Source organism: Prosopis cineraria, unplaced genomic scaffold (genome assembly GCF_029017545.1).
Source record: "Prosopis cineraria cultivar Desert tree isolate PC_DT_omini unplaced genomic scaffold, ASM2901754v1 PC11, whole genome shotgun sequence".
In the NCBI taxonomy this organism is placed as follows: domain Eukaryota; kingdom Viridiplantae; phylum Streptophyta; class Magnoliopsida; order Fabales; family Fabaceae; genus Prosopis; species Prosopis cineraria.
In genome coordinates, this window is record NW_026555342.1 from 20157529 (window position 1) to 20176679 (window position 19151).

Below are 19151 nucleotides of genomic sequence, written 5' to 3' on the forward strand. Positions count from 1 at the left end.
TCATCATTATTCAGCTCAACATCATAGAAAAATAACACCCAATATAACCAAAACTAGCCCTCAATTCCTTCTAAAATTTCTACTTCTTCCATTCAAAATATAAGGCATTTATAATCAAATCTCACCTCTCAATAAAGTAGTTACTTACTTTTTAACTAATCCTATCTTTTTATATTAACCTCTATTGAGTATCCTACAATAAATATAAAGTCACTGTTAATAGAAATACTTAAAAAAAAATATAATAATATATCTTGAAAGATTAAAAATATTTTATATTTTTAAATATTTAACTTATCTAAAAAAATAAAATGTTTATATTTTTTAATGAAGGAAGAACACGGCAGCCGTGAAAGAAAACAAAAGGGGTGTATTGCATCAACCAACCAGAGCAGGAAAAAAATGATGATTCGATGCTGCTCTAGAAATCGAAGAGAAGGGAGAAAAAGAACAGGACACTCACCTCAAACGAAATAGCAGTGCCACCACTTTGAATCAGCATGTGAATGACGCTATGGAAGGAAAAGAAAAGGGCTCCACTTGCTACCAATGAGAAGAAGAACCAGAAATTTCCAGCCATTAAAAAAAAAAAAAAAAGAAATCAAGCTACCCTACTTCAACGACACGAAATTTCCAGCAGCTAAGGAGAAAGAAAGAGAAATGTTGAACACGCTTACACACACCTCTTCAGTCACGAAAACAGAGCTGCAATGGGGAAGGAGATTCAACCTCTCGGCTGCGCGAAAACGGACGAACGAACAACAGTGAAGGAGCACAGGTTGAAGGCGTGCAAACGAAATTGATGAGAAGAGCCAAAGGAATGGACTGTTGGGGAGACTAGAGGAGAGTAATGGCGGTGAAAAGAAAAAGAATGAGATGCTCTGTTTTTTTATTTCCGCCCGAAGAGTAGAAGAATCTGGCAATAAGAAAATTATGGAAATTACAAGAAAAGGACATAAAGAAAACTATATAAGAAGGCACAAAAAAAAGGGCATAATTTTTTTATAATTTAAAATAAAATAAAATAAAAACCAAATTTGTTAAAAAAAACTTATTTAAATAAAATATTTATTGGAGGAGAAATTTTATTCAATTAAAAATTTAGGATCGTTACATAAGAAGTAACATTTGTATTTTATTATCTATATGTAACATGGGGAATTTAATTAGTATTAATTTTTTTATACGGTACTTATGTGTAATATTTTGGATGCTTTTTTGTAATTTTTTCTTTTTTGATAATTTTTGAGTCACTTAATAATTAAAATTAATTTTTTTAATGTCAGGATTTCTAATGCACCATTTATAAATGTAACAAGGAATTGCACCCTATGTAAGTTTGGGGTATTAAAATATCCTTAGGGCAATGTTTTTAAAAAACTGGACTAACCCATGAATGAGAAAAGCCAATGGTTTATAGTTCATATGATCTAAACTATTAAACTGAATCGTCAAGCCCAAAGTACTAAAAAAACTAGACCCGGTCATTAAATGGTCAAGCTAACGAGTTATGGGTTAGTGGTTCAATTGGATTGAACTGAGTGTCAACCCAGAGGGCAAACCGATTATTATTAAAAATAATAACATTTAAATAAAAAGAAATCAATCATGAAAATATTCAACCAAATCCAAGACTATCTCTAATACATGATACAAATATAACAATAATTATAGAATTACAACCACCCAAAAGTTTAACAATAATAAAATACAACTTTCTAAATATTCATTCTTACAATTACAATTTATAACCCTTCAATCATTAAAAAGTCCAAAACTAATCATCACGAATGCTAAAATCATCAATAATGACAGTCATAATTTATAAATACCAAACAACAATCAGACAAATGAACAACAACAAATAAGGAAGATTAAAACAATTAAGGCACAATTAACTTAAAAGAATACTGAATCTTTTAGTTAGAACTTAAAATTAAGGCCTTTTATTTGAAGTTTAAATTGCAGACAGTGAAATCTAGTTTAATTGTCTAGCACTCCATTGCCTCACTTTTTTAATTTTCAAGCTGAATTTTTTACTTCTTATTTGGTTTTTTCAATTTCAAAAAAAAAAAATAAAAAAAATTAAAAAGTGACCTGATTGACCCCGCAACCCAGCTATTGGGTTAGCCAAGTTATCTCGGGTCAGTGGCTGGCCAGTTTAGGTAAAAACTCTGACCGAAAAGAGACTAGGTCATTAGTTCACGGGCTGAACCGGCGATTCAATCCAAGTTTCCATACAATGGTCAAGCCGGTGATACAATAATTAAATAAAAAAATATTATATATATAATATTTAATATATACATGTATATAAATTTAATTAATAATAGAAAGTCAGGTCATTAGATATTAGACTCTACGTCTTAACGTTTATCATTTTTTCATGAATGTTGGGAGGAGGCGTGCAATAATAAAAAAGTGAGAAGGTCATGATTTTTAAAAGTTTTAAACTTCCCCGATCTCTATCCTTCATCTTGTCTGGAAAGAGTCCTCATTTTTCCAGCGAGCATGTCTTCCTCTCCAGTATGTCTGATCTTCCTTCCAATGACAAGCTTTCATCATTTTTCAATATTTATCAGTAAGTTATTTCTCTTTGATACATAAAAAATTCCTCCTCTCCCTTCTTATCTCTGCCCTTTTCTCCTTCTCATCAAAAGCTCCCTCTTCTCTTCTCTTCTCTCACCAGAAAAAAATCTCAACAAAATTCTAAGAATCATCCAATCCAGGTTCTAGTCCAATAGCAGTTTTCCAGTCTATTCTGGCTCAATATGGTCGATTTGATTCGATCATAACAATGGTTTTGTTTTTGTTTTTAAGAGAACTGAGCTGTTGTTGTGGCCGGTCGGCAGTTGGACCGTTAGATCCAGTTTACTTTTCAGAACACTGGTTAAGGGGAAAAAACCTTAACCCAATTTAAAATATTCACTAAAAAATATTAAAACAAACGAGTGGATGAGGTTATGCTTTTCTTGATTTCTAAATAATAGTGGCATTAATTACGGAGAGTAATGATGAGAAATTCAATGTTGTTGACAAGCATCTTCGATGTGATGTTAATTTGTTTTTGAACGAGAAAAAGTCTTTGCCGCCTAACACATCTTATTCTAGATATTCACATATATCTAAAACACATTTGGCCAAATTGGGACTTATTTTGAAAGTTCTTCGTAAGATAATTTTCGGCTACTCCTTGTCATGACTCATTAATTCTTGAGTGTGACATAAACTTAAAGATCATTCATTGAAGATAAATGTTAAACATTTGACTTTAAACTCTCAAGATTTCAAGGCAAATTTATCATTTAACCTTTTTGTTTTTGTAGCAGTGCTTATGTGTACATATGTAGGAAAAGCAAATCTTCAATCTTCAATCTTAAATAACTAAGTGAATGTCTTATTAAAAAATATCAATAAGTTAATGAGATATCTCAAATTTTTGGATATAATAATGTTAACATTAATTACTAAGTTTGAATGAACATAAGAGATTCAATTATGATGTGATCAATAATGCTAGTTTATTTAATTTTGAACAAAGTATTTGTATTGTTGGACCATCACATTTTATTCTCGATATTTCAATGTATATCACCCTTCCACTCAACAAAATTTTCTCACCGGACCATTTTGAAAGCAGTGTACTTAGGCACGTTTACTTATAAAAAATGACACAATAAATTCCTTCGAATTATATAGATAATAATTTAATCTCTTAAAATATCATAATATCAATAAAATCTTTAAAGACCTCTTTATCAATAGCTTTTTTAGGAAAAACACTATTTTATCCTTATTGATAAATTATAATTTTTTGTTCAATTCTTGTGATTGTTTGAAGAAAAGTTGTTATTATTTAAACAAAGGTTATGAATGGAGTTTGTTTTTTAAAAACTTATTTTTCATTAATAGAAATTATATTTGATAAATTGTGATTTTTTGTTTAACTATTACAATTCACAAACAAAAGTTGTTATTCTTTAAAGAAAAATTGTGAGTGAAGCTTTTTTTCAATAACAGAACACTTGACAAAATTATAATTTCTTGTTCAACTCTTATGATTTACAGAACAAAAATTATGATTCCTTAAATAAAAGTTGTGATTGGATCTATTATTTTAAATAAGGGTAAAATGATATTTTTTTTAAAAAAGTTATTGACAAAGAGGTCTCTAAAAACTTGATTGATATCATGGTATTTCGAGGAACGAAATTATTATTTATATAATTTGAAAGGATTTTATTATTATTTTTTCTTTACTAATCTGAATGTATCATAAAAGGTTGTCTCTGAAAATTTTTAATAAATTATTTTGAATTTATATATGTTTTGCAAAAGTTTGAGGAACCCGGGCAAGTTGCTATTTCCACTTAAAATTGAAGAGTTTGGTAAATTTGCAAGCAATGCATTCACACACAAACACAGACATAGACACACCCACTGTTTAGATTTTCATCTATTTTAGAAAAGGGGAATCACATTAAAAAAATATTCAAAAAAATTATTTATAGATAAGCATCAATATAAAATAAATTATTGTTAAAATAAAAACGTGATTTGTCTTTTCTCAAATAAAACTTGCTGTTAATCTTTATCTATAAATAATTTATTAAAGTGATCATTGGATGTGATTTTCCCTTTAAAAAAAATTGAATTTGCTCAAAACTCTCTGAATAAATTGTGGGTCCCTTTAAAAAAAGTTGTTGGGTCCCAATGCATGCCATGCATGGATCTATGCACATTCATTGATTTCTTTTAAATTTGTCTCTTCTGATCAATCTTAGAAAGTAACCATACAAGTAAGATAATTTAAATTTATTGATTTATTGATAATGTCTAGTCTTAGTCATCAAGCATGCGTTTTCATAATTGTAAATCAAATAAAAGAAAACGAGTCTTCTTAATAGACATTTAATAATTCTATATAAGCCTTATTGGGTGACTATACAGATTTTTAATATGTCATTTTATATTATAATAAATTTGAACAAAAGATTTACATACATACATACATACATACATACATATATATATATATATATATCTTAAACTCTTAAAAAATAAAATAATTAAAATCAATGATTTTTGTTAATAACAATTGTAAGATTTTATGAGAATACTTTATTTATATTTTTTTCAGAGTTCCTATAAAATCTTTAAGGCAGCACATGCCTTTGAAACCAAGCGAAGCTTCATATAATTGGTCGCTCTATCACTTTCATAAAAATGCCAGAGCTACGCGTTTATGCCATTCATATCACTGTGTCTAAGATGACATTAATTAACAGCACATTGGGTTGCCTAAAGGAGACGGCATATGAATAATGAAAGCATACAAATGAGTGGTTAACTTATGCAATATCCATCACTATCATAATCATAACCATATTCATTTTTTATTTTATTATTTTTTGTTAGGAGTACAAACATAATTTTCCATTCATATTTTCATTTATACAAAACATAGTTGTTGTTATCTCATGCAATACCCACAGTACTGCGTTTTACCCATTCTGATGTGTTCAAACCCTCCTAGCAATTTTTAGAAGTCTCAACATGTTTCTACGTGTCGGGTCTGGATAAAGGATGTTACAATTTGCTGAAATACGAAAAGAGTCAAGAATGCTCGGTCCTATTGATTTGTATAGAGCAAAGGAAGTATATATACATATATAGATAGTCAATTTTTGGGAGTACAGGGACTCACATGGGATGAGATAAACAAGGCTCATATAAAGATGACGAGATGACTACTTGAATGCAAAGCCTTCTCGAATAAATGTGCGAGACTTCTAGATATTTAATTAGCTTTGCAGGACCTTTATCTGGATTGTTTTGATTAATTTATATGGATTCTTTCTATAAAGGTATAGTAATATTTTTGATTAATTTTTGGAACATCGTCAGGGTTCTCTTCAAAGCACAAGGGTACTTTTTTCTTTTGGTTCAATAATACAATCTATTCCCATGATTTTTTTTAAGATTAATGAGCAAATAGAACCCTGACCAATTACTCGAAAATCATCCTGGATCTTGAACTTTTAAGATATGCAAAATAAACCTTAAGCTTTCAAATTCAAAGCAAAATAAACTCAAACCAGTAACTTTTTAACACTGTTACTATCCACACAGGTACTGTTCAAGGTTTATTTTCCTACAAATTTAACCATACCTGTTATAGTACCTGCGTCGACAGTAACAATGTTAAAAAAGTAATAGTCAAGGTTTATTTTGCTATGAATTTAAAAGTTTATGATTTATTTTTCATATTTGAAGAGTTCAAGGTTCAAAGTAATTTTTAAGTAAGAGTTCAGGATCCTATTTGCTCATTAATCCTTTTTTTTTTTAATATGAACCAAACATTTTTATCCTTTTGCATCCTCTTTCCTCCATAACATCACAAACAAAATAGTCTTAAACATCATTCTATTTCCAAGTATTCTTTGAATCAAACGGGCCCATGAGAGACCTAGACTGATTCAATGTTTGCAATACATATAAGGGAAAAGCTGTACATTAATCAGGATGTAAGCAAGGCTATCATAAATGTCACAGCTTGGGTATTAAAACTACCACTAACATTAACCATAGCTTAGACTTGTTTCCTCATTTGTTGCTTACCTTCGTTTAAATCTTTGATTCAATTTGATTACTTTTAGCTCAACTTAAGTGATAAATGAGGGTAGAACGTCACTCATCCACATTAATTAGTGATTAAAATTGTATTTTGATTAAATTATACTTCCTCATATAGAATGTTTTCTAGAAAATTATTTGTCCCTAAATGTAAAGGGTGTCATAATATTTTTAAGTAATTGGATAATTTTGCTCTTATCTTGAAAAGGAAGAAAATATTAATTGTGTGATTTACCTACGGGGATCATAATATTAATTGTGGCATTATTAGGAGTAAAACTAGAAAAGTATATAATTTTATGTGATTTTGATTAAATAATAAACTTTTATTAATACGTGAAATTCAGTTAATTGTGATTTTATGTTATAGTGTGACACATATTTTTAATTTTGAGTATTTTAAAAAACTTATTTGTAATTTTTTGAGTTTATATGTAATTTTCCCTAATGGTCAAATTGATTTTAAAAACTGATTTAATTTTGAGTCTTGTATTTTGAGTCTTTAAAAAACTGATTTTATGTTCACTAATGGTCAAATTGACAATCTATTAACAACGAGGTACTTAAGGGTGGCATATAGGGTGATCAGTGGACCTTAACCCTTAATTTTATGTATGGATTTGAATATTTAGTTGCTTATGGTAGATTTTTAACAAAATTCTTCTATTATTTTCTCCATTACTGTACTACTGTAAGATATTTTGGGCCATCAATTTTGTTTTGGCTAAGTTGTATAAATGCATACTCTTAAATGAGATTCACTTTCTTTATTCGTACAAAACGTCTATTTTTCTTCTATTATAATTTAAACGCATTCTAGAGAATCAAATTTGTTTCTACAGAGAAGATTGAAATTGCTTGTCAAAGGCAGAAGTGCACGTTGTTTTTGCTCTTTTTATGGTGATGGTTAGTAAGAAAGAACGATAATTAGAAGGCTTAATTAAATGATACACAAGTAGTACATACCATCTACAAACTCTCTTATTTAAATGAGTCAGCAGTGAAATTCGGATTTGGATCCATGCCTGTCCCAACTACATGCATCCAGTACCTGTCTCCACGAGTTCTCATCACATGCCTCTCGAGACAATCAACGGCTTTAAAGAGTTGATTCAACCGGAGTTGGTATTCACTCAATCCTCCCCTGTTTTTCGTTGCCTCCGTTGATAAGATATACCTTTGATTACCTTCCTTATATTCTGGGCTAAAAAAAAAAAAAAAGATTACCTTCCTTATTTGGTGCCATCAAACATTAATGGGTGCGTCTTCTATGTCTCTCGCCGTATTTTCAGAACTTTCTTAAACAATTATCCTGCACTCCATCTACCTTTCTATGCTATGTTCTTCTTCTCCAGCCTCACCACTAGGTGTAGTTTTCTTTCTAGTAATGTTCTTGTGCTGTGTTCTTCTTCTATCCAGTCGCCGACCATGAAAGACAATGTGCTACAGTAGAACGTGAGCTGAACTAGCTCCCACACTTGAAATATCAATTTTTTAGAATAAAAAACTCTTTTTTTTTTTTTGTAAACTTGTAATACGATGAATGGGTTGGAAGATTCGCAACATGAGGATTGGAGATGGTGTTTGATTCGTCATTTGCAAAACATGAAGATGTAATTAGATGATGTATATGGAGTAGGGAATATAAATCAATGGAAACGGATGCGCATCTACCTTCTTTTTGTTTCTTCTTCTAATTTTTGGCTCATTTTATTATTTTCTTTTTAATGCATCTGAATATTTACCTTTAAATAAAAAAACTATAAATTCACGTTTTGAAGCTTGTGACTTTATGGGCTTACGTGTTATCACGTTTTAGGCAAAAAAAAAAAAATGCAAAGAGAAAGATTGGGTGAACACTGAATGTGGTTGCATAAATTCTTTAAAACCATTGACTATATTGAGAGTATTAGATAAGGACACGTGGAGATAGGCACTGGATGCATCTAGTTGGAAAAGGCATGGAATCCAAATTCGTGAAATTCACCTAATATGTGAAATCATCTTTGAACCCACGCAATAGTGTCTTGGAAAAGGAAGTGGCATATAGGAACACTCCCTGGTTTCACTTTCAGCATTTGGAAGGCCAAATGTTTTGGATTCCACTGTGACGTGTCTCTGTGACATACACTCACAGCTTTCACTCTGCTCCCATCAGCCCCCTTCAACGACACCATATAGGCCACTGTGTTCTCTATTTTGTGACAGTAAAACACAGCATACACATAATTAAGCTTGTGGCACGCTGCCACTTTGGCCTCTCCCACCTTCACTCCCTGAGTTATTGTGTACTATTGCTTCTTTGTTTCCTTCTTCCCCTCCGTAGACCAAGCTTCCACATTTTTCCCAAGCTTGGAAGTGATAAAATCAACCATGGATTCCAATGACGTGGCACAATACTTCTCTTCTCCTTTAATCCCTGACTCCTCACAAAGTTTAATTGTATTATTCATAACCTCAGCTTTTACTGACTCAGGCTTCACATCAAATTTGTTTAATATCTCAGCCATCTATTAGTAAAGAATCACAGAGACATAAATTATCTGCTTTTCCCATCTTAATTTCAAAATAGGAGTAAAAGTCATTTTTCCCTTTAAACCTTTTTTTAAGGAGAGTTGGGCACTCTACTGAATGGTAGGGCAATATTTCTCTTGAACAATTTTTCAAGAGGAAAATTGCCTCCATCAGAGACCCATCATCTCCATTATCTGCTAACATACTTGGAATAGTTGTGAGACCCGCGCATGATGACAGTGAGGCATTCTAACCCATTTTGCCACCACTTACTACTAAAATCATTAGGCTTGGTTCAAGCTATTATCACTGTCATTTCTAGCCCCTTTAGCCCGCATCAGTTAGTCAAAATGGGTCAGAATACCTTATTGTCACTGTGTGAGCTGAGATAGCAGATAATGGAGCGAAGATTATGGGTCTCTGACAAAGGAGTGATTTTGCTCTTAATGAAAAAAATTGTTTAAAGGGACATATTGCCCTTCACACCAGTACAAAAATGACTTTTTACAGCGGTTAAAAATGACTTTTTACAGCAGTTAACGAGACGATGTTGTTCCAAGGGATGTAGAAAGTCCCTCTTTTTACATCGGTTATAAACTCGATGTAAAAATTAAATTTTTACATCGGTTATAGAGCCGATGTTGAAAGTTATATACAAGAAAATTAAAAAAAATTTACTTTAACTTTTTACACCGGTTCTTATCCCAACTGGTGTAAAAAGTGAACCTTTTATACCAGTTCCAGTCCCAACCGGTGTAAAAGGTTCACTTTTTACACCGGTTGGGAGCGAAACCGGTGTAAAAGGTGTACCTTTTACACCGGTTATGACCATAACCGGTGTAAAAAATATTATATTCTACAACGGTTGTGGTAATAACCGATGTAAAAAGTATTTTATTTTTTTATATTATATTTATTTTATCGATTTTACCCATTCCTGTGCATAGAAATTGCCAAATCAGACAGCTCAATTAATTTACAATTGTTTATCAAGTATTTATCAACTATACAAAGCTATTTAACTATTAAAAAAACTAATAATTGTCTAAATTGTCAAAATTGCCATTTCTGTGCATAAAAATTGCCAAATCAGACAGCTCAATTCATTTACAATTGTTTATCAAGTATTTATCAAACTATTTAACTATTAGGAAAACTAATAATTATCTAAATTGTGTCAACTATCAAAATTAAAACATGTCTAAAAGTAACAAAAAACCTCACAAGTTCTCCACAAAATAGGTTGCCCAACGTATGCGGATGTCTTCAATTTTAGCTTCAGAAAATGCATCTGAATTGTCGAACATCTAAAATTTAATTCATAAAGTAGGCATATTAATCAATTTCAAATAACATAATAAAATAAAATTTTTAAAAATATATATATTTACCTCTTTTGTAAATTCGGTCATGCCTAATGTGATAATATTGAGCATGTGTCTCATGATATATAGACCGCACAAGTTCGTCCTCACCGGTTGTCTATGACTCTATATAAGAACAAATCATAAAAAATTAGTAAGAAATCTTAATGGTTGAATATATTAATAAAGTATAGCATCACCTTTGGCTCAATCCATGTGGGATCCTTGAGCTCATGTCCATGCTTTTGTAAGACTACATTTTGATATGTTCTCATTGCCCTATGATCAAGATTACCAAGTTAGTAAAAATATTCAAAAAAAATTAAATTAAATAGTTTAGTAAAAGTATTCTTACAAGTCTATCGTCTTCTTCATTTCTTTCCCAAGTTTGTAATGGAGGGAGCATAAAAAGATGACAGTGTTGCTCTTCATTGAAAGAACAAATAACTACCAATGGTCCCTGCTAAATATGATACAAGTTAAAGTAAATCCATATTAAAAAACTATTAATTATAAATTGATCCTTACGAGTGCACATATGGAGCCATAAAAATGTCCTTTTTGACTTCACATATTCTCTGTTGGAGGTACGCGGCCCTTAACTCTGGAGTATTACCTTTCTCTGTCATGTGATGAGGGCAAAGGAATCCAAACTTATCACCTTTGCCGATATAATGCACAAATGATGAAGATACCTACAACAATGCAATTATATTAGTTTACTAAACTTGATGATTAAGTTTACTTACAACAATGCAATTATATTAAAGAAAAATATACTTACATCATAAATAGTTCAATGTGTGGTGTGGTAAGCTGATTATTTGACAGAAGTCGAACCAAATCTTCCCGTTCAATTGTCACTATCATGTCTTTCTTACCCACAACCTCCGGATCCATTTTAAACTCTTGAACTCGAATGATAAATCATACGCCATTAAAATCATTCACTGATGCGGAGTCAACGAGGGTTGTGGAAGCTTTGGGAGATTCGACGAGGAAAGCTTCTACATAATAAAAAGACAAGAAATAGTTAATAAAAAACATATATTAGGAAGTTGCTACATAATAAAAATTTATGAAATTTCGTACCACAGCTTGAACTAGATTCACAAGTCTCTTGGGCCATAAGATAAAATTGCCAACAGCTTCAACCACAGTCTTCACCTCATCAGTAGGGAATGGAACCAAAGCATCTGGCACTTTTGGATCTGCAACCACCACTCTTACTTGATCATCTTGAATTTGCTTGTGGTGGATGGTTGACCCCAAGCTATAGATGCTACCAAGAGCAACCAAGCATTTATCAGGATCTTTAGAAATATCTCACATGGTTCACCAATGTTGTCACCAGAAGGACCCTCTGACACATGCTCAAGAATATTACTCCCTTTTGTACTATGAAATGCAGGAGATGTATGAACTGGTTCAGCAGTTGTCTCTTGTCGTGAGCTCATCATGCTCATCATCTCCTCCTTCATTTGCTCTTTCATTTGTAGAAGCCAAGCTTCAAATGAAGCTTCAAACTCATCCTTAGTCTGTTGCCTCACAGTGGATATCAATGTATCAAGCTCTTCTCTAGTCACTACACCTCCTGAATTGGGACGTGCAGGTGCTCCAAAGTAGTCCTTAATGCCCACACCATATCCAACGCCCCTCACACGACCCGGATGCTCTGGCTTGCCTGTAGCAACTGTTAAGATATCATTTCTGCCCTCTGAAATGAAGCTTCCTTGGGCTTGTTGCTCCTTAAGAGTATCCTATAATATAAAAATAACAATATTAATTAATAATATATACAATTGTATAGAAATTTAAAGGGACAAGGAATAATAATTTTACTTACAATCCTCTTGGCAATCTCCCGTGCTGTCTCACTTGTATAGCCTCCTTTCTTGTACTGATGTCCATATCTCCATTTCTCCTCTCGAGAGACAGGTGATGGTGGAGAAAAGAGTATGGAAGGATCAGACTTGGCTTCTTCTTCTCTCTTCTTCTGTTTCTCTGCCATCAGTATATCATCAGCTCTAGCATAACCTCCACGAGATAAGGTGTGGGGGCATTGATTCTGCGAACAATTTCTCGCCCTTTAGCTCGTTTTTCCTGTTAATAAATTGAATTTTAGTTTTATAATTAAAGTAAATCTAAATAAAACTTAAATAAATTAAAAGTTAACAAACCATAGCCTTTTCAGAAGTCCGAATCCTGACAAATTCTTCCCAAGTATCTTCATCAAGGAACTGGTATGTATCAAGAGGATTGGGACGAGCCTGACCCTCTAGCACCTCGATAAAGATATATCTTCTAGCAAGATCAGTCTTAAAATTTCTCCAACGTGTTTTACAGTAAGAAATCAATTTGTGTCGATAATCTTGATTAGATGGAACATCGTATGTGAGCTATAATGAAGACATAAGATAATAATCAATAATTGCCCAATAATATATAACTATAAAAAAATTTTAATTTTTAATTACTTACCTGAATACTTTCCCAAATCTATTCCTTCACACGTTCTGGCACATCAAGCTAGTCCTCAAACACAATAGGAGGCTTGGTACGCGAGAGGAGGCCAAGAAAACTAACAAACTTAGCTTTATGTGGCCCTATCGGATTCCATCTCTGGTCAAATTGAATTGGTAACCTATGCCCAGCACTCCTACTTAATGTCAGATCTCTTAATCGTGTGCCACGTCTCCCCCTCCTCACAGACTGGCTCTGACTCAGCTCCTCACTAGGGGTGCCCTGACTTAGCTCCCCACTAGGAGCAACATCACCAATTGATTGGCTCTGAGTGTCATCACCTTGATTCTCCATATTCCTATTAATTCAAATAAATGAAATTAATTTAAAAAATAATCAAAGATAAGATAATTAAGAAAAACAATCCCACAACATAAATTTAATTAAACTAAATTAACATACTTTAATTTCAAAACTAAACTCATATAGAGATATTCTCCCATATCCCTTCATGGTGATCACTTCTTATGGATGTTCATCATCTACTTCATCTACCACATCCAAAATTGGTAGCCCACTTGAGAAGTTAGGAGTTTCAGAAATATTAAAATTTGATTCATGATCGTCATTACTATCAATCATCCTTTTTCCTTTAAGTGCTATTGACCAATTTTTATTTGTTGGATCCGTGACATAGAAAACTTGTTTAGCTTGGTCTGCCATAATAAATGGCTCATCTCCAAAAGTTAGTTTTTTAAGATCAACCATTGTAAATCCAAACTTATGATCACGAATACTATTGACGTCAACCCACTTGCATTTGAAAACAGGAACTCTAAATTTTGTATAATCAACCTCCCAAATCTCTTCAATAACCCCAAAGTAAGTCCTGGATGCTAGTTTAGGTTTCATATCTTTTGAACTAGAAAAGTGTACGGCTTCAGCCATTATCATAACTCTACTATTTTGCACCATACTCTTCTCATCCAAAGACTTTGTATAAAAGGAATACCCATTAATATCATAGGCACTCCAACATATAACATCAAAGTTAGGACCTCCAACCAACCATTTAACTGTTTAGAAACACCACTTTCATTCAAAATTTTCTGCTTGAACCAATTCACAAAAGTCCTATTATGCTCTTTCAACAACTTTTGTTCTGTCATTCTCATTGCGATAATTTTTTTCCTTTAAAAGTTCTTTATAAGAAGATATGTAATCTTTAACTTCATCAATATTATTCAAGATATACAAATGTGCTTCTTGTAATTCATCATGATTCATGCTCTTCACTGATACTCCACGTGTGTCTTGACCATATTGCCTTTTCTCATGACAAGATTTAGGAAGTCTAATTGATTCTGTACTTGACAAGTAATCAGAACAAAACTCCATAGCTTCTTCAGTAACATATTTCTCAACTATTGATGCTTCGGGTCGAAATGGATTTCTGACATACCCTTTCAGTATTTTCATGTATCTCTCAACTGGGTACATCCATCGCAAATAAACAGGGCCACACAATTTTACCTCCCTTACTAGATGCACTATTAAGTGAACCATAATGTCAAAAAATGTAGGAAGAAAGTGCATCTCAAGTTGGCACAAGATAGTACAAGCTTCTTGTTCTAACTCTTCCAGTTTACGGGGATCAATAACTTTACTGCATATAGCATTGAAAAAGAAACAAAGTCTGGTTATTATAAGTCTTAAATCTTCTTTCAATATGCCTCGAATAGCCAAAGGTAATAGTTGTTGCATCAAGACATGGCAATCATGAGATTTTAAGCCTACCAGTTTCAACTCTTTCATAGATACAAGCTTCATAATATTTGAAGAATACCCCGAAGGAACTTTAATTCCATGTAAACACTCACAAAAACTTGTTTTCTCAGATTTGCACAATGTATGAGAGGCTGGGGGACGATAAGTTCGTTTACCTTCTGGTCTTGGGTGTAAGTCTTCCCGTATTCCCATTTCTTTCAAATCCAATCTTGCATTCACACCATCCTTAGTCTTACCTGGTATGTTTAGAAGCGTTCCAATAATACTATTACAAACGTTTTTCTCCACATGCATAACATCAATACAATGCCTTACTTCAAGATTGCGCCAATATGAGAGGTCAAAAAAGATAGACCTTTTTTTCTATATGCTTTTTGTACTAGTATTCTTTTTAGTCTTACCGAAGACAATATTAATATTTTTCACACATTCATATACTTGATCCCCAGTCAAAGCATCCGGAGCATCATTGTGTTCTTGGTGACCATGAAAAGCTTTCTTCAATCTACGATATGGGTGATCTCGTCTAAGAAACCTCTGATGGCCAAGGTAGACTGTCTTCCTTCCATGTTGAAGTTGATGGTAGTTTGTGCTTTCTTCACAAATTGGACAAGCTTTATGACCTTTCACGCTATAACCAAACAAATTTCTATATGCAGGAAAATCATTTATAGTACAAAAGATCATAGCACATAATTTAAAATTCTCCTTCTGATTTGCATCAAACATTTCCATACCTACCTCCCACAACACTTTCAAATCTTCAATCAGAGGTCTTAGGTAAATATCAATATCATTTCCCAATTGTTTTGGTCCTGAAATCAATATGGATAGCATCATATACTTCCGTTTCATGCACAACTTAGGTGATAGATTGTAAATCACCAAAAGAACAGGCCATGAACTATGTATACTACTAAGACTACCATAAGGATTCATTCCATCGGTAGAAAGTCCAAGCCTCAAGTTCCTTGGCTCATTGCCAAATTCGGGAAACAATTGATCAATTTTCTTCCATTGAGGAGAATCGGCTGGATGTCGAAGTTTTCCATCAGATATCCTCTCATTTGCATGCCACATCAAGTTCTTTGCATCATTAGTATTTGCAAACAAACGCTTGAACCTTGGTATAATTGGAAGATACCATAAGACTTTTGTAGGAGCCCCCTTCTCTTTGTACCGTGGTGCCTCACATTTCGGACACTTCTCCTCCCCTTCAAGCTCTTTTCTATACAACACACAATCATTAGGACATGCGTGTATTTTTTTATACTTCATACCCATAGGACACAAGATCTTCTTGGCATCATAATAACGATTTGGTAGTACATTGCCCTTCGGAAACATTATTTGAAGTAACTCTAACAACCATGTGAAACTTTGATCACTCCACCCAGCTCTTGCTTTTAAGGTAACTAGTTTTAACACCCCAGATAACAAACTAAAATCAGTGCACCCCGGGTATAGAGGCTTCTCTGCGTCAGTGCACAAGTTATCATACACATGTGTTCGTTCAAAAGCCTCTTCCCCAACATCACGGATCATATCCTCTAATCGATCTTCATTCATTTCTACTTCATCATCAAGATTATCAACTCCCACACATTGAGATGTGTTACTATAATTTTCTAATCGTTCACCATGCCAAATCCATATTGTATAATTTTTGCAAATCCCATCACAAACTAAGTGCTCTCTTATTTCAGGAACACCTAGTCTCCTCTCATTCAAATAATTAACACAAGGACAATAGAACCTTTCACTATTGTCAACAGCATTTTTCTTAGCAAATTCCAAAAATTCTTTCACCCCATTATCATACTCGTCACTCGTTCGTCTAGCATTCATCCAACTACGATCCATATGTCACCTCCTAAAGAATATAACTAATGTTATTATCTTCAAACCATTTTAAAAAACTAAGTTCCTAATTAAATTAAGATTTGAAAAAATTTTGGCAGAATCTCCCCTAAAAATTGGATCTCCCAAGACTTTTAAAAAAAATTTACAAGAGAAAGTTGACAATTTTAAACCAAATAATTGATCACATACAACAACCTGAGGCCTTATGAAGCCACTAACAGCACTCCCAGCAACAATCAATATCATTAAAAACTAAATTTAAAAAAATTAAAGGAAAGAATAAATTTAAAAAAAATTTCGACAGAGTCTCCCCTAAAAATTGGACTTCCCAAAAGTTTTAGAAAATTTTACACGAAAAAATTAACAATTTTAAACCAAATAAATGAATCACATGCAACAACCTGAGGCTTTATGAAGCTACTAACAGCACTCCCAGTAACAATCAATATCATTAAAAACTAAATTTAAACATCATAAAATTTAAAAATTTATATTCAACACATACTTGGGTGGTGGCAGCTGCAGTAACGGCTTAACACTAAGAAGGAGGGAGAAGGAGTGGTGGAGGGGGGCAAGAGGGAGGGAGAGGGGCGGGGGGCGGGAGAGTGAAGGGGTGGGCAAGGGGAGAGGGGGAGGGGGAGTGGGCGGTGGGACGAGTGGGAGGGGGAAGGCCGAGGAAGGGGAGTGGGAGGGGGACAGGCGGCGGGACGAGGGGGAGGGGATAGGCAGCCGAGGAAGGGGTAGTGGGAGGGGGAGGGAGCGGCGGGACGAGGGGGAGAGGGAGGGGGGTTGGGCGGACTTAGGGGGAGGGGAAGGGGGCGGGGGACGAACCGAGGGGGGGAGGGGGGGGGCGGCGACGAGGGGGAGGGGGAGCGACAAGATAAGGGGGAGGGGGTTGGGCGGACCGAGGGGGAGGGGGAGTGGGCGGCGAGGGGAGGAGGGGGAGGAGGCTCAGCAGACGGGTGGGAAGGCTGGGCGGATGGGGGGGAGGGCAGCCGGCGAGGGAAAAGACGAGGGGGAGGGGGAGTAGGCGGACGAAGGGGAGACGAGAGGGAGGGCGCGAGAAGGAGGAGTCGAGGGAACTGATGAATGAAGGGAGAAATGAATTTAAAAAACATTTTTTACACCGGGTGTCCAGGCACCTGGTGTAAACACTTTTTACACCGGGTGCCTGGACACCCGGTGTAAAAAGTGTTACATAATTCAAGATAATTACAAAAATACCACTGTCTTTATTTTTTACACCGTTTGCCTTCCAACCGATGTAAAAGTACCCCATAAATTTTATATTTTGTACTAGTGTCAGTACAAGATACCTAACACGTAAAAAAAAAGTTTATGAGAGAAAATAATCTTTAACTCTTCAGAATATCAGTGTTCACAAACATGGTAGAATGAGTCTGACGCTACCTACCTTGCTTGAGGAAAATGGAATGGATTTCACGACTTCACGAGGCAGGAAGGATGCTTGGTTGGAGGCAAGCGTGAAGAGAAAGTTCATTCTCCGACCTGCCTTCAAATCCCTTTCCCAGAAGAAGAGAGTGGTGTTGGGGTTACTGTGGAGTTTGGTATCATATCCAGAGTCAGCATAACAAACCCGAAAATTGCAAAGTCTTGTTTCTAATTCAACTCGGCCACTGTGGACGGTGGTGCTATCACTTGACGCAGCATTGACTATACATGAAAACGGAGGGAGAATTTGTCACGCTTCTGGGGTAAATTTGATAATAGTGTTCATTTTGCCAATTTTTTATGTATTAACTGCATTTAGTTTCTAATAAATTTGTGTGCAAATATCTCAAAAGACATACAATTTTGAAACGGAGGCAGTATCATTTGTGAAGTGAAGATTGAAATTCTAAGAAAACTACTAATGAAGAATACAATCTAACCAGCTGGGTGAAGGAGATCTACGATAAATTTAGGCATGGGAGTACTGGGAAGCATGGACTTCCAGTAAAGCTCAGGAGATAAAGCAGCATGCGTTACTAATGCAACCTGCAATTTCAATATTTCATTTATTCAATATAATATGTAAAAATATAAATATTCATTAGCTTTAGATTCATTAGAAAAGAAAAAAGTGAAAAGAAGAAGAAGATGAAGAAGAAGAAGAAAGAAAGCGATCTTACTATGAGAAAAGCAACGATGGGTTGGAGTGGATACTTCATCATTGGAAAAATTGTGCATTGAAGCTGCAAATAATTATCAGTTTAAGATATTAAATAGACAGAGGGAAAATGGTAATCAAATATGGTCAAGAGAGATGGGACCCAGACTTGGATATCAATTGGAAATACACATGCGATGTGTGGATTCCATGCATAGATCATATATGAATGGTCGACAATTTAAAAAAGTAATAAATGTAATAATAATAATAACAATAAAAATAATAATAAATTAATAAAATATGAACCACTCACCAAGATATTTTCCCTATGTGGTACGAGAGACAACAATAATAAATCTTATCTTATTAAGCGGGGTTTATTATATGGATTGCATGGCACCATTATATTC

The 19151-nt window shown here is 34.0% G+C and overlaps 1 protein-coding gene and 1 pseudogene across 1 annotated transcript in view; both read right to left on the minus strand.

Moving 5' to 3' along the window:
• LOC129286287 (BURP domain-containing protein 3-like) overlaps positions 1-18799 on the minus strand; it is a 22699-nt gene extending 3900 nt beyond the window's left edge. The window contains exons 1-3 of the mRNA XM_054922282.1: positions 18761-18799; positions 18521-18626; positions 18043-18302 (exon numbers count right to left, since the gene is read on the minus strand). Coding sequence (XP_054778257.1) covers positions 18043-18302; positions 18521-18626; positions 18761-18799 — 405 coding nt within the window. The remainder of the gene's footprint in view (positions 1-18042; positions 18303-18520; positions 18627-18760) is intronic.
• On the minus strand, positions 8619-9125 carry LOC129285889 (BURP domain protein RD22-like; annotated as a pseudogene).
• Positions 18800-19151: the final 352 nt, after the last annotated feature.